The sequence below is a fragment of the Rutilus rutilus genome, assembly GCF_951802725.1.
Source record: "Rutilus rutilus genome assembly, chromosome: 9".
NCBI lineage: Eukaryota > Metazoa > Chordata > Actinopteri > Cypriniformes > Leuciscidae > Rutilus > Rutilus rutilus.
Genome location: NC_140223.1, coordinates 22772528 through 22786689, shown reverse-complemented (window position 1 = coordinate 22786689; position 14162 = coordinate 22772528). Strand labels below are relative to the sequence as shown.

The following is a 14162-nucleotide window of genomic DNA, read 5'->3' as shown; positions in this document are numbered from 1 at the left end:
CATTTTTGGGTGAACTATCCCTTTAATGTTTTAATTACAATGTCGAAAAAGTCATTTTTAACAAAATTGTAGCAAAATTGTTGTAAAATTACAAAACAAACTAGACTTAAAAACACAATTTCAGTCTTTCTACTTCAAAATGTTATGTTTAATTCAATGTGTTACTTGCAGTTTCTTTGTTCACTGTAAAAAGTGATCAGTTTACTTAACATAAAAAAGTAAGGAAACCCGTTGCCTTAAAATTAATAAGTAAATAAGCTTCATGCGTAATTGAATAAATTAAGTTGTGTGAACATAACACGTAAGTTAATTTTTCCTTAATTTACTGGAAATTTACTGGAAACTTAATGATTTTAAGTTATGTGAACATAACTTAATTTTTTCAATTACGCATAAAGTTTATTTACTTAACGCTACGAGTTTCCTCACTTTTTTAAGTTAAGTCAACTGATCACTTCTTACAGTGTAATAATTCATGAAATGTACTAGCAATTTCTGGGGGGAAATCCAACACAATTGTTTTGTGTGTGTGTGTGTGTTCACTGTGATAAAGATTGCATTTGATTAAGTTCATAAAATGTACATGGGGGATGTGGAAAGAGGCTGAGAGGTTTGCTGTGCTGTGCACAACGGAAAGATGAAGACTTATAAACAGGCTTATGTAAAAGTTATATGAAACTTTTTCCTGGAACTCTACTGCAGAGTCCGTTTATGATGCTGACTTATGAATAAAGCCTTACAGCAGCCCTGAAACACAATTAACAATAATTCACCGCTATGGCTTTATTAGAATCTTATCAGCTCATAGGGAGAACCGGGAAGTTGTGATATCTCTAGTTGTCCTGCACATGCTGTCTTCCCTCATTTCCAGTCCATAGTTTCATCACGAGGCTATCTGCCTCTTTAATTAGGCCTGATTCAATACTAATCACATCTGCCCAGTGATTATGATTATCTGTTCCGGCAACATGCCTCATGCTTTGATTACACTCCAGAGATACAAAGACAACATACATGCTGAGTAAATATATAAGCGGTCTTGATTCTGATTGGTCAAGAGGTATAATATTTTTGTAAAAAAAAAAAAAAAAAATCCAGGCAACCAATTTTCTAAATCAATCAGGATCTTGTATCACTCTGTGACTTCTTTCTTCTCGCATAATAAAATAATTTAAATGCGTTTAAACATAAAAAAAGAGAGAAAAAAAAGAAATATGCACTAGTGTTAAAATATTTTAAGTACATTTTATGTAAACATTTATAATGTTACAGAAGATTTCTATTTCAAATAAATGCTGTTATTTTAAGCTTTCTGTTCATCAAAGAATCCTTTAAAAAATCACAAGCCTTGGTGAACATTTCATGAGACTAGAATAGAATAGAATAGAATAGAATAGAATAGAATAGAATAGAATAGAATAGAATAGAATAGAATAGAATAGAATAGAATAGAATAGAATAGAATAGAATAGATTGTCCATTTATTCAATGTTTTATCAGGAAAGTTCTGATACCCGTCCTGATATGTTAGTTTTTTTTTGTGTGTGTGATTCTCACATACTGACTATACATTATCACTTGCAAATTAAATAGGACAAGGGAGAAGACCAGACTAGAGGAAAGGAGATATTGCATGAGGGCTGACAATTAAATCCTAATTATAAATGTTATTTTTGACCTTGATAAATACTTATGAAAACCTAAAATGAACTTGATCATACCCCCTTTGATGATTGCAAACGGCAAATCACTGTAGTAATGGACTTAATATTCAGCAAATTAGAAAGAGAAAAAAAAAACCAATGACAAGCAGAAGCAATTTTATTGTTACCTACCAAAGGCACTGTGTATTTGTTCTGCTCTCATAAACTAATTTAATATGATCCCGTAAGGTTCATTCTTTTACAGATACAGTCCGCGGCCTAAACATTATCTACGAGCTATACGATGATCATGCAATTACTATGACAGTGTCAAAGCTCTGCTCGTCAACGGAACTGACAGTTCACATGTCTCTTTTATCATTCTTCTCCCAGCAAGGGATTATGGGAAGCAATACCAGTGTTGTTTAAATGGATAATGTTTTAGTCCTTAGATAACTCTCAGAGTGGTCAGAGGCCGGCTTCCTGTTGTACGTTGATATGTTGAGGCTATTTATAGAAAGTGTCAAATGTGGACTGCAGCCAGTGTCCCAAACATGGTATACCACATAGACATTCAGTCTCACAACACACGGACACACAAACGAATGAAAATGCCTTGTAATACAAATGTAATTTTGACAAACTCCGTATGGAAATTTAATTAAGAAATAATTGCTGCTGAAACAGAACGTTTTAACACATAAAAGGAACGGTCGATACTGAGTGCTGCTAAAACCCTCTCTTGCTTTTAGACCCTGCTGTGCTAACAAGAATTAGAAAGCCGCTCAATAGGGCTCAATTAAGTCTTTTTTCTTTGTTTACGAAAGTTAAACAAGAAAAAAATCTAAGTGTTGTACTAGAGGAATATGGCATTGTGCCATGAGGACAAAGTGTTACAACTTTTATTTGATCAAATTCAATCTTATTCCTTCTTAACAGACTATACGAAAATGAACATTCAAAAATGACATTATAAAGAGAACCCTAAAAAGGTCATTCAAGTTCACAGACTGGTTCCTACAACTCCAAAGACTAGCAGTTGCCAACCTTGTTAGGATCAATTAATGATGCAATATACACAGCAGGCTAAATGATGAACCTCTAGAAAATCACCTTTTTTTAATAGGAAGCTGGCTGGCTCCTGACTCTTTGCACCTGTTCTCCATTTTACTCTACTGAGATTTTGCCCACCACCTGTAGACAATCAATAACTCACTTAATAAAGCAATTCAGTCACCATTACACATTAGCAAGACTAGCCTCGCTACTATGGCAACTGCTCAGAGGTTGACATCCTATATGGCTAATAACTCTCAGCAGGATGAAAGTAACAATACAGAGCTCAGGAGAAAATGTTATACATTTACATGTTATTTCATTCCTTTTCCACAAAAAAATGGCAAAATAAAACAGTTTTTCAGCTTTAGTAAAAGAAGAAGTTCTGTGGATCGAACAAACAATCTAGATGTCACAGTCCGTGGATCAAAATCAAACTCTCTCTATATATATATATATAAGGGGTGTAACAATATATCGTGTCACAATATATCGCAATACAAAAATGCAACAATATGTATCGTGGATAGTTCACCCAAAATAAAAATTACCCTGTGAGAAAAAATAGAAGTTTTCAGAGTCAGTACTACATTAAACTACAATATATTATGTTGAATATAATGTATAATAATGGGGAAATATCAGTGGGTCCTGATAATGCTTATGTTATAAGTCTTATGTTACCAGTAAAAAGTGGCCTGCATTATTTTAAATATATCTAGCCAGTGACAGAGTTCAAGCATATTCGTCTAAAATAATTCTGTATTTTCAGGTTCAGAATCATGAATATATTTATTCTGGTGTCACCATTGTCCAAGCCTATTCACTTACACCCAAAATGTAGCATTTAATCAACAGTACATTTTTTCTTAACCTTTTATTATATGTCTTGGAGTATCGCAATAATATCATATCGTGAGTTCAGTATCGTGATATGTATCGAATCGTGAAATTAGGGTATTGTTACACCCCTTATATATATATATATATATATATATATATAAAAAGTATGCTTATATAAGTATGCTGTAAAAAAAAAAATGTCAAAGTTGTAAACAGATTATTTGAGTAGGCTATGTTTTAATGGGGTCATGAATTGAGAAATACAATTTTCCTTGAACTTTTGACATATGAGAGGTCATTGAACTATAAAAATATCCTGTAAGTTTCAGACCCCAAACTTCCTCGTTAGTCCAAAAACAGCTTTTATTTAAAACCAAGCTCAGAATTTCGTCATAGTAAGACTACAGACTGCCTCTATCAACGCCTACTTCTACATCATTGCCTCTTTAGCCCCGCCCACTGATTCACATGTCATGTGGTTGCAAATACGAGACAGGCGCAACTGCAGTGCCAACTACATTGGATCCGACAGTAATGTCGCAACACACAAGTCTAAGTACCAGTGTTTTTATGCGTCACTATTTGCTTTGTCTGATACAGATTGCTTGATATTTACTGAGTATTTATACTGTAACGCCGCAGTCAAACTGAATAGTTGTGATATGCTGTTCTTCCCTTTGCTTCAGCATTTATGAGGTTAATGCGTTGGATTAATTTTGGATACAGAAGAAAACACATAGAGAATGCTGATTTAGTTGTTTTTATCTACGCCATTCACTGTAATCCTGCATAAAAGCTTCAGTGGCCAACATCTTACGTTTTATCATCAGTAAGACATTACAACACATTTCATTTTATTTAAAACACGACACTGCAAAATGACAATGTACATGTTTGAAAAGGATGAACTAATGGCCTATAAGAACAACAAACAATGGCGCATTCATTCATAATTCCATTTACACAAAACACTGTAAATCATCCTTTGTCCATTATAACTGTGGTAACTCCAAGTACTTATTTTAATATGCACAACTGTTACCCAATCATAGCAGTGGGCGTTAACCTCCAAGTCTCCAAAAACAGGGTAGAAAATGGCCTATTACTTTCTTTAAAACGTTATAAGTGGACCTCAGAGAACATTAAAAAAATGACCCCTTTAAAAGAAAATCGTATTTCAGTCTTTCTACTTCAAAATTGTTTAATTCAATGTTACGTGCAGTTTATTTGTATGTCATTTGAGTGTTTCAAAGTAAACCCTACACCATTTTATCCCCCCAATGTAGCTGTTGTATATTTCAGAAAGTGGGACCCACGCAAGAGGATTTTCAAGTTTGGTGGTGCGTCGGCATCTATAGCATTATAAATAGTATTACAATTACTCTAGTATTGCAATGGTACTTCTTGCAAGTGTATTTTGTTTCTACAGATTTTATTTTACAAATCAGATTATAAAAAAGCTAAATAAGAAAACAAGTAGGCTTACTGGCAAGGGAAAAGACACAAACCTGTTGATATGTAATCCCTCTTTCCAACTGTCTGAATAAATCCAATTCATTCTCACGTCAACAATATCTTCCCTCACCTGTTTGACAGTATTCAGTCTGATGTATGGGTTTTGCCTCCAGCGTGACTCTGGGAGCAGCTCGTGTTTATTTGCCTTTAGACAAATTGGACAGTTGTTAGTTTTTGGAGGCTTTCCACATTCAAAAAGTCAAAAAGAGTCTCATCAGACCAGCACAGGGGCCTTAAGGGGGGCTGGTGAGACGCTGCCATTGAGCAGGGCTTTTGATATCACTCCCTCTATTAAAGCAACCTGTGCTCCTCTGGGGGTTTTAAATGCATTAACCCTTTGTCCATATCTCTAAATCAACAGTCTAACAGGAGACAAAGAGGACGCCACAGGGTTTTGAGAGAGCGAGAATGGGAGAGAGAAAGGGGAAAAGAAAAGTGACTTCTAAAAATACCCTCCTCAGTTCAACTGCTCTGTAAATAGGCTCTATACAACATGTCAGTGAAACCGTTTCGGAAGCACTTGTTAAGAGAGACGTGGTCACCTCATCTATTCCACTTACACAGATACAGTTCAATGGATACACACACACACCAGAAGAGACACTTTTATTTTGATAATGAGTAGCAGCTATACTATCGCCCTATACAAGATAAAATGCAGAAACTATGGCAACAGTGAAACTGGGGAAAATGGCTTCAGTGTCTTTTGATTGAATTTTGATTGATTTGATATCACTTTTCACACTCTCTGTCTTCTCTGAATCTGAACTTAGTTGAGCTAAACTAATCTGTCACAGAACAAATCATATTCTGAAAGATCTGATTTTGTTCACAAATCGATCAGGAGGTTGACTTTTGTCCATATCTATTTTTTTATTTAATAAAAATACATAAAAAGCAACGCATTTCTTACAGTGAGTTGAATACACAACTTACAGCATCTGGTCAACATGTATTTATATTTTTATGTACATTTATGTATTCAAACTGGAGGTATAATGTCTGAAATATCTAAAATATCTACAGAGAAAAAGAAAAAAATCCTCATTAAAAGGATGAAAGAGAAAACCATATTGAGTAGTTTGGCATAATTGTGCAGACATCCAGAATGTGAAGACCGAAGACCATCATGATAACTGTGTAAGTCTCTTAAAATATTAGTTAATTTGACTTTATGACGTGTTAAGGATATTCAGGCTGTGGTACAAAAAGCATAATGAATCATAAATACTTGAAATAATTCATGATATTTGTAATGATTAATATGTGGATATATTCAGGGTTCATCGAATTGACTTAATACAACACATGACCTGCTTAGAGTCATTAAAATGAAATGTTGATACAAAATCAAATGTATTTTCAGATTATTAAAAGATCACTTTATCACTGATTTGTTACTGACTCTTTGACAAAATGACTGTGTTTTGTTTTCGCACGGCAGTATAAATCAAACAAAAAGTTCAGGGACATTCAGAAGGAATATTCCACCCCCTCTCATTTAATGTTTACCTTTAGTAGGACTGATAAGGAACATTCACCATAATCCATCACTTGCTCAATATGCTTTGTTGCCATTTGACCCCTTTACTTTGAGTTTTTACTGTGTGTATTTTACGGAGTGATCTTCGCCATTGTGCTGGCAGCTAGAGGACTGTTTTACAGCCTCTTCTGGATGAATGAGCTGCATGGTTTTTTCCAGGTACTCAAAGATGACTCGCTCTTACAGTTGCAGACTATGATTCAGCTGTGATACCGAATGAGGAACTGAACTGGAATCTTGTGCTGGGAATCTTATCCTCGGACCTAGAGGACATTGAGTCTGTGCAATGTTTATATGAGAGGCAGAGGGCAAAAGGTGACCTAGTTTAGTTTAATTTCATGCAGCTGCTAATCAAAAACGCTTTCTCAACAACAGAGAGAGAGAGAGAGAGAGAGAGAGAGAGAGAGAGAGAGGGGGTAAAACAACTGAGCGAAGAGGAAGTGAAGATGGGAGGAGGGCACAGCGGAGGTACATAAGGAAAAAAAATTACACACGGAGAAAAGTGAAAAAAGCTGAAGGAAAATAAAGTGTGATGGAAACAGAATGAGTCAGGAAGTAAAGGCAGTTCATGTGAACTGCAGGAGACAGGATCATGGGAGAAATGAGTGATGAAGGTGGAGAAAATTAGATTTCAGTGAATGAAACAGGAAACCAGAAAAACATTTGCTTTGGTGCTTAATGAGCTTATGAAGAAATGCTTTCGCTGCTGCTCTCATCTTACAGCACTTGCCAAGATAAATGGAAGAGGAGCATCATGTAAAATAAAGAATCATTAACCAAAATAAAAACATGAAACTAGTCAAGGTGGTAGAGAGACTGAAAATAATGCAAAAAAAAAAGAAAAAAAATCTAAAAAAGTATTTGTCTTGTTTTCCAGTAAAAAAATATCAAACGTTTTTTTTCAAGAAATAATTGAATTGAGGAGCAAAATTGCATTAGATATCAAGACTTTTTTTTTAGAGAATATATAGCATCATTTAACCCACTGGAAAATAGTATGAAGCATTAAACTTACTATTTATTTTATTTGTTTTTAGATGTATGGTACAAAAAAATATTCTTAAATTCTTAAAATAAAATCTTCCAATCAGGTAAAAAATTGATGTTTTTTATAAATGTATTATATTATATTATATTATATTATATTATATTATATTATATTATATTATATTATACAGCTAAGGTGCCGAATTTCTTCTTGTAAATATGTCTTAATTAATTTCAACAATGGATAATTTTTTTAATAATATAACTTATTTAATAACTTCACCTTGTTTTATGGATTTTTTTTTTATATTTATACTGGAAATCAAGACAAAAGAAGGCTCTTTTTTAAAGAGCTTTTTACCAACTCAAAAGAGCGTCATTAACTCATCAACATCATTAAATTACACTCTCAAACCTTGTACCAAACCTTTCATTTTAAGATAAAACAATGCAATTACTACAGCATTCAACCCTTTGATTAAGACAAGAGGGAGCAATAACTTTCCTGACAGACCAAACTTGAAACAACCAGCCTTCAAGGTGATTCACATTATAATGTTGACTAATATGCCCTGCTTATCACTCATTCAAACGCAGCAGACCTGTAAAGCCTGTCAGATGTAGACTTTCTTCTCACGGAGTGCCCATCTGAGCTGAAGAACGGGACAGAACGGATCTAGAGGGAATAAACAGTGCGACTCCAGCTGGGCCGTCTCGCAGTGATGTCAGTAACCATGCCAGTTATCGATGAGATCTATGCAAATGGAGCCGCGCACGCGGCGCCTCCGAACACAAATCGCATTGTGTGCAGGGTTCAGAGCGGCACGACACCTGCGTAAAAGAGTTTGTTTGGATGTGTGTTAGGACGTGCCTATGCGGTCAAATCGGTTTTAATTAATGATTAGACAAAGTATACACTAGGGCCACTGTTAGTGATAATCATGCCAGTTGATATAGAGCAACACGGCTACTGACCAGACAGCCACTGGAGAAGCCTTTAGTAAATGATAGCTGAGAAATAGTTTTGTGGTTTCTTGCTCTGAGATTTACTTCTGCAAACGATCTGACCTGGATGACCCTGACAAGGGGAGTTTGGTGAAAACTATCTGCCCCTCTCTCTCTCTCCCCCCGTTTACTCTCTGTTTGTTTAACAGAGCTGTATTTGCTTTTGAACTCTTTGTACATGGACGGTTACAAAGGAAAGAGGACGATCTTCTTAATATCTTAACTGTTTCTCCTATACAGCAATGAGATCTGATAAGAGAGCAAGGGAGCTTTTGCTTGTCCTGAAAAAAAGACCCCCAACAACCTCACATTGAGTTTCAGAAGATTAGATTTATTATGGTGAACTAAAATTAAAGTATTCAATCATTCAAATATAAATATTAGAATATTAGATATTAGCTAAAATTTAAGCACTACAATTGCTGGGGAAAAAAAAACCTTAAACTGAAATAAAACTTAATTTAACCTAAATTGCAAAAGAAAATTAAATTAAATTAAATCTAAAAATATGAGTATATAAACATAAGTATATAAAAAAATCTAGAATAACATTGCTCTCAACAATGTCTCAAACTGTCCTCAGATTTGTACCAAATTTACACCAAAGTCTGTGATTAAATGTCTCAACATTTATCATCATATTCTTGCGAGACCAAAAATGTAATCCATGATAATTCTATAGCCATACAGTACATTGGCTGTACAGTATATCAACAATTGACTAATTTATGTGTTACGTCATTTCTCCACCAGAAACAGTTGAGATACTTTAATGGCACATAATTGAGAACTCCATCAAGTGTCCTGAGTTATGAATGAGCAATACCTAAGAAATGAAATTTTGCCTTGGGGCATATGAGGAGGGAAGCTGGGAAGTTGCAAACGAGAACATCCTCAAAAGAGCCACAAAAAAATGATCCTTTACTATATACTGACCCAATTACAACACACTCTGGGATGACAATAAATGTATGAAGTGTACATAAAGACCTATACATAGCCATAAACGCAGGTCAACTAGAGCACGGCGGCCGAAAACAACACCAGAACCGAGCCAGATATGAAATCACAGGTCAAATTAGTGGGTGGGAAAAAATAAAGTTCACCCACCGCTCCTTCTCTCTCTCTTTCTCCTTCTGCCGTCTGGACTTGTGCAGCAGTCCGATCAGAATGACAGCAGCCCGAATGCCGGCTTTTTTTGAGTTCACTCTGGCTTCAGGATCCGACATGCTGTCCGGCCCACACCCCGAAACACACTTTGGACCAGGACCGTCCTGTGCTATTCTGGTATGACCAAGCTCTCTGCCTCTGGCTGAGGGACTGAGAATATACATCTCCGTCTACCTCTCTCCTTCTCATGCTCTCTCTCTCTCTCTCTCTCTCTCTCTCTTTCCTTCTCTCACTCGCTCCTACACCAGTTGTCATTGCCTGCCCCTGTCTGGATCTGATAGGCTGAGCAGAACGCAGGCCCCGCCCCCTTCTCACCAGTCCCTCCCTCTCAATCCCTCTCTCTGCTGTGTTCCTGGATTGCTTGCCTTTCTGTTGCCAGACCTTTCCGCGCTCGTTCAGTCTAAAAAAAAAATCTGTTCTCTTCTGCCCTCTTCACGCAACTACGAAACACGGTCAGACTTAATTGCATCTTGCATCTTTCTGAATCTCAATGTGACCTTTTGTTTAGTATTGAAAGAAACTCTATCACTCTATCACAACATTCTTGACCCCTTTTCTTATGTTCTATGGCATTTCTTACCATCACAAAAAGGCTTTCAGAACATTCAAGTGTATAACAATAAGGTGGTCAATATTTGTGATCTTCCTCCTCTGCCAAAACAATAATTTCCATTATGTTTCAGTATATTTGCATCTGCATGTTTGTGCGTTCCACAGTCCAGCTAAAGGTGCGTATTGCGGTATGCTCCCTTCTGCATCTTGTCTGACCTGTTCTCTCCCGTCTCTGTTTGTCTTTCATCTTCTCTTTGTGTTTGCCTTTTCCCACTGCAGGAAGTTACTCCCTCTTCTGCTGTCTGCCTAGTGTGCTGGGTCGGACTCTTTCCATGCATATCTCGCTCAATGACGGATTAATGCATGGGCCTGCTGAGCAATTGCCCCAAGGAGGTCTGTAATACCTGGAGAAGGCTATCCGTTAGCATTTCCATTCATCTCAGTGGCAGCTGCTCAGCTGGTGCAGAAACCTACTGGTTAGAAATCTACCCTTTTTTTGCTCATGCCACACTGAATAAAAATAAAATATAATATTTATGATGCTGGCTGGTCTTTAACACCCAACATCAACACTGAAAGCATATGCAGTGTGTCATGGTACAAATTCACAATCCTTCCCTAGTCTCACTGGTTTGCCCAAAGTAGTCAGATTGTGTTTAATAATGGCAATAACCCATCCAGGTTTTTTGTTTCTGTTTAAAAAAGATTAGCTACCCATATCTGCAAAAACAGATGGTTCTCTGACAACTAAAATGAAAGCTAAAACAGAAACATTGGCCAGCTGGTCTTTAATCAATAAGGATTAAAGAAGACATAAAATCAAAATTGACTTTACTTTTTACTTTCTTAAAAGGCATTCCTTGTCTTGGTCAAACACTGCTCAAACAAAAATATTTCTATTCATATTCTTTCATTATAGAATTCCTACACCTCTAAAACATCTGTATGTATCAACTGACGTCACCAAACCCACTTATTTTTCAACTCAGCTCCTTTAACCGTCATGGTCCAATCAGTTCCACATAAATACAATTAAGTTCCACCCTAACTTTTTCTCAGTGCAACTTTTTCTAATTGAATATCCCGTTTCTCTCAGAAATACAGTTCAAAAGTTCTTCAAACATTCTTTTATATATATTGAAATACTTTTGAGTTTAATATTTTGTAAATAAAGGGGTAAATTGTTTTTTGCACAAACAAAGCACTCGCGTTACTTCATAAAATTGAGGTTAAATCACATGGATTACTTTTATGATGCCTTTACTACCTTTCTGGGTCTTGAAAGTGGTAGATGTGTAGGCTGTCAATGGAGGGACAGAAAGCTCTCAGATATCATCAAAAATATCTTCATTTGTGTTCAGAGTCTTACAGGTTTGGACCGACATGAGGGTAAGTAATTAATGACATAATTTTTGGATGAACTAACCCTTTAAGTAAACTGGGTTGTTAAAATTAGACGTGAACTTGGTTCCTTGACATATATTGAAAAGACTGAACTTCAATCCTTACCAAACCTGTTTCAGTTCAAATGTGCTACTTACTTAGTAAAAGGTAAGTCTATTTGGTAAGATATTGAAGTATCTGTTACTTTGTCATATGTAGTGCTCCCTCGTAAGTGCAAAATATGAATAAGTTAAGAATGAGACAAAAACAAGCAGGAAGCTGCAACAACAAGTGCTTCAAAAAGCCCCTGTGCCCCTTCCCCAGACTCAGGCTCTGCCATGGTAACGTTGCTTCGGATTCTCCAAATCTGCCACCAGGATCCTCATCCCCACGGCAACCCTGAGCTTCCTCTGGGGAAGGGGAAGGTTGACAAGCAAACCGAGTCATGTGATCATTGGAAGAGATTTGGTATCTTGTATCTGAGGAGAGGTACTGGGAAATGAATGTGTGAGGTGTCTGGAAGGGAAGGTGAACCTTTTCCTCTCGGCTGAGCTGTTAAGAGAGATGGAGAGCGAGAGACTCAGAATGGACACAAACTGAGCAGTCTTTCAACAAAGATCCATGAAGCTCCAGGCTGAACCCCTCAGAGAGGCACAAACACAAATGCATGAGCAAACACATCCCCCTCTCCCACTCCCTCATCTCCTTACACACACAAACATTACTCCCACTGTCCCTCAGTACATCACACACACACACACACACACACACACACACACGGTGTAAATACCTTATAGGAAATATTACACAAATTCTTGTCTCCCAAACATCTGTAGTAGCTCACAGCAACACACATCCCTCACACATTTCACTGCACTTCACATGACATCCCAGTGGTCTTCTTCATTCAGGTGCAAAAACACACTTTGGCCCACTCATGAGGGGATGCATGGCCCGAGAAACACCGCCAGTGACAAAAGAATGGTGGCAAGTTGCATCACATAACCTGCAGAGCATCGGTCATATGAAAACTCGACACCTGTGAAGGCTAGACACACACATGCTAACACGAAGATCAAGCACAAACTCAAACCCTACAACTCAGTCAGAGTTGAAATCTTCACTGTTTCTTAAGTAAAAGCTTCTGCTAGTGCTGAGGTGAAAAAACTCAAAGTAAGATCATACTGCTCAGGGTAGTTACATAGCTATGTATGTAACATATTTCGACTGTTTGCTAAGCAATGTTAGTTTAATTTGATATTGAAACTTTTTTCCAGTAAAAACTTGCTCCACTGAAGTAAACAAGACCATGGAGGTGGAGAAAAAACAATGTTACAAATAGGCTTATATTAGACAATAAAATCCTAGCATGAAGAATGTTAGACAGAATTAACTTATCCTAAAATAATATTAGACAATACATAAAAATTTTAGCCGATTACATCCTAGCATAATTAGCATTAGCTAATAATATTGTAGCATGAATAAAATTGGCAAATAATATTCTAGCTTTGCTTTACTATTAGCCAATATCCTACAGCATACACAACATTTGCCAATAATTTCCTTGCATAAACAATGTTAGCCAATAATATCTTAACATATGTAATTAGCCAATATCCTAGCATAAAACAACTTTATCCAATATTGTAGCATAAATAACATTAGCCAATAACATCTTTGCGTACAAGATATTAGTCAATTGTCGCATAAATAGTATAGTCAATATCCTGGCATAATAAATGTTAGCAAATAATATCCTAGCACATAACGTTTGCAAACATGGGTTATCCAATCAAATCCCAAATGATAAAAGCAATTCTCGTCTACACTATTTCCCACTCAACATTGTTTCATTCAGAATTATTCTTATTATATGTGTTAAAAAAAACAAAACAGCTATGTTAAAGAGAAAATGAAGGTGACTAACACTGAACCAGACTACTGGAACACAAGGTTTTAAGGTTGCCATCAATCCGGTTTCTGCCTCAAGCTCACACATACTAAATTCATCAAAATGAAAGTACAGTAGATAGGTCTATTAGCCAGCCAAGATAGAAATGCATTGACGTTGTGTGAAGAATGAGACTAGACAAGACAAGGTGACTGAGAGAGCAGCTGAGTATAAATCCAAGCCAAACACTACAGACAGAAATAGCAAAGCACCGCACAGGAGAAACATGTGGCCCTGGAGCCAAGCCCAGCCAAGCCAGAGCTCCTTAATGAGCACTATATCAGTGTGTGTTTATACACTTTCACACTAACACACAAGCTCTCATACAAAAAGATAGGGTCATTCACAATCTCTGAAACACACACACACACACACCCACATACTGGCAGCCACTTACACACACACACACTCTTGGACCACAGCATCTTACTAATATAATTAGCTTTATGGGAACAAAAACATCTGTATGACACTGATGTAGAGTTAGAGCCCACCAATAAATAAATTGTAA

General features: G+C 36.5%; 1 protein-coding gene across 5 annotated transcripts in view; it reads right to left on the bottom strand.

Annotated features, from left to right (window-relative positions):
• rap1gap2a (RAP1 GTPase activating protein 2a) overlaps nucleotides 1-14162 on the bottom strand; it is a 91490-nt gene that overhangs the window by 33192 nt on the left and 44136 nt on the right. For 2 of the 5 annotated variants that reach the window (XM_084418699.1, XM_084418705.1), the window contains exon 1: nucleotides 9703-9979. The exons of the other annotated variants lie outside the window; for them this stretch is intronic. In XM_084418699.1, coding sequence (XP_084274825.1) covers nucleotides 9703-9926 — 224 coding nt within the window. In that variant the 5' untranslated portion in view covers nucleotides 9927-9979. Of the gene's footprint in view, nucleotides 1-9702; nucleotides 9980-14162 lie in introns of those variants that run through there. 5 annotated transcript variants of the gene reach the window in all.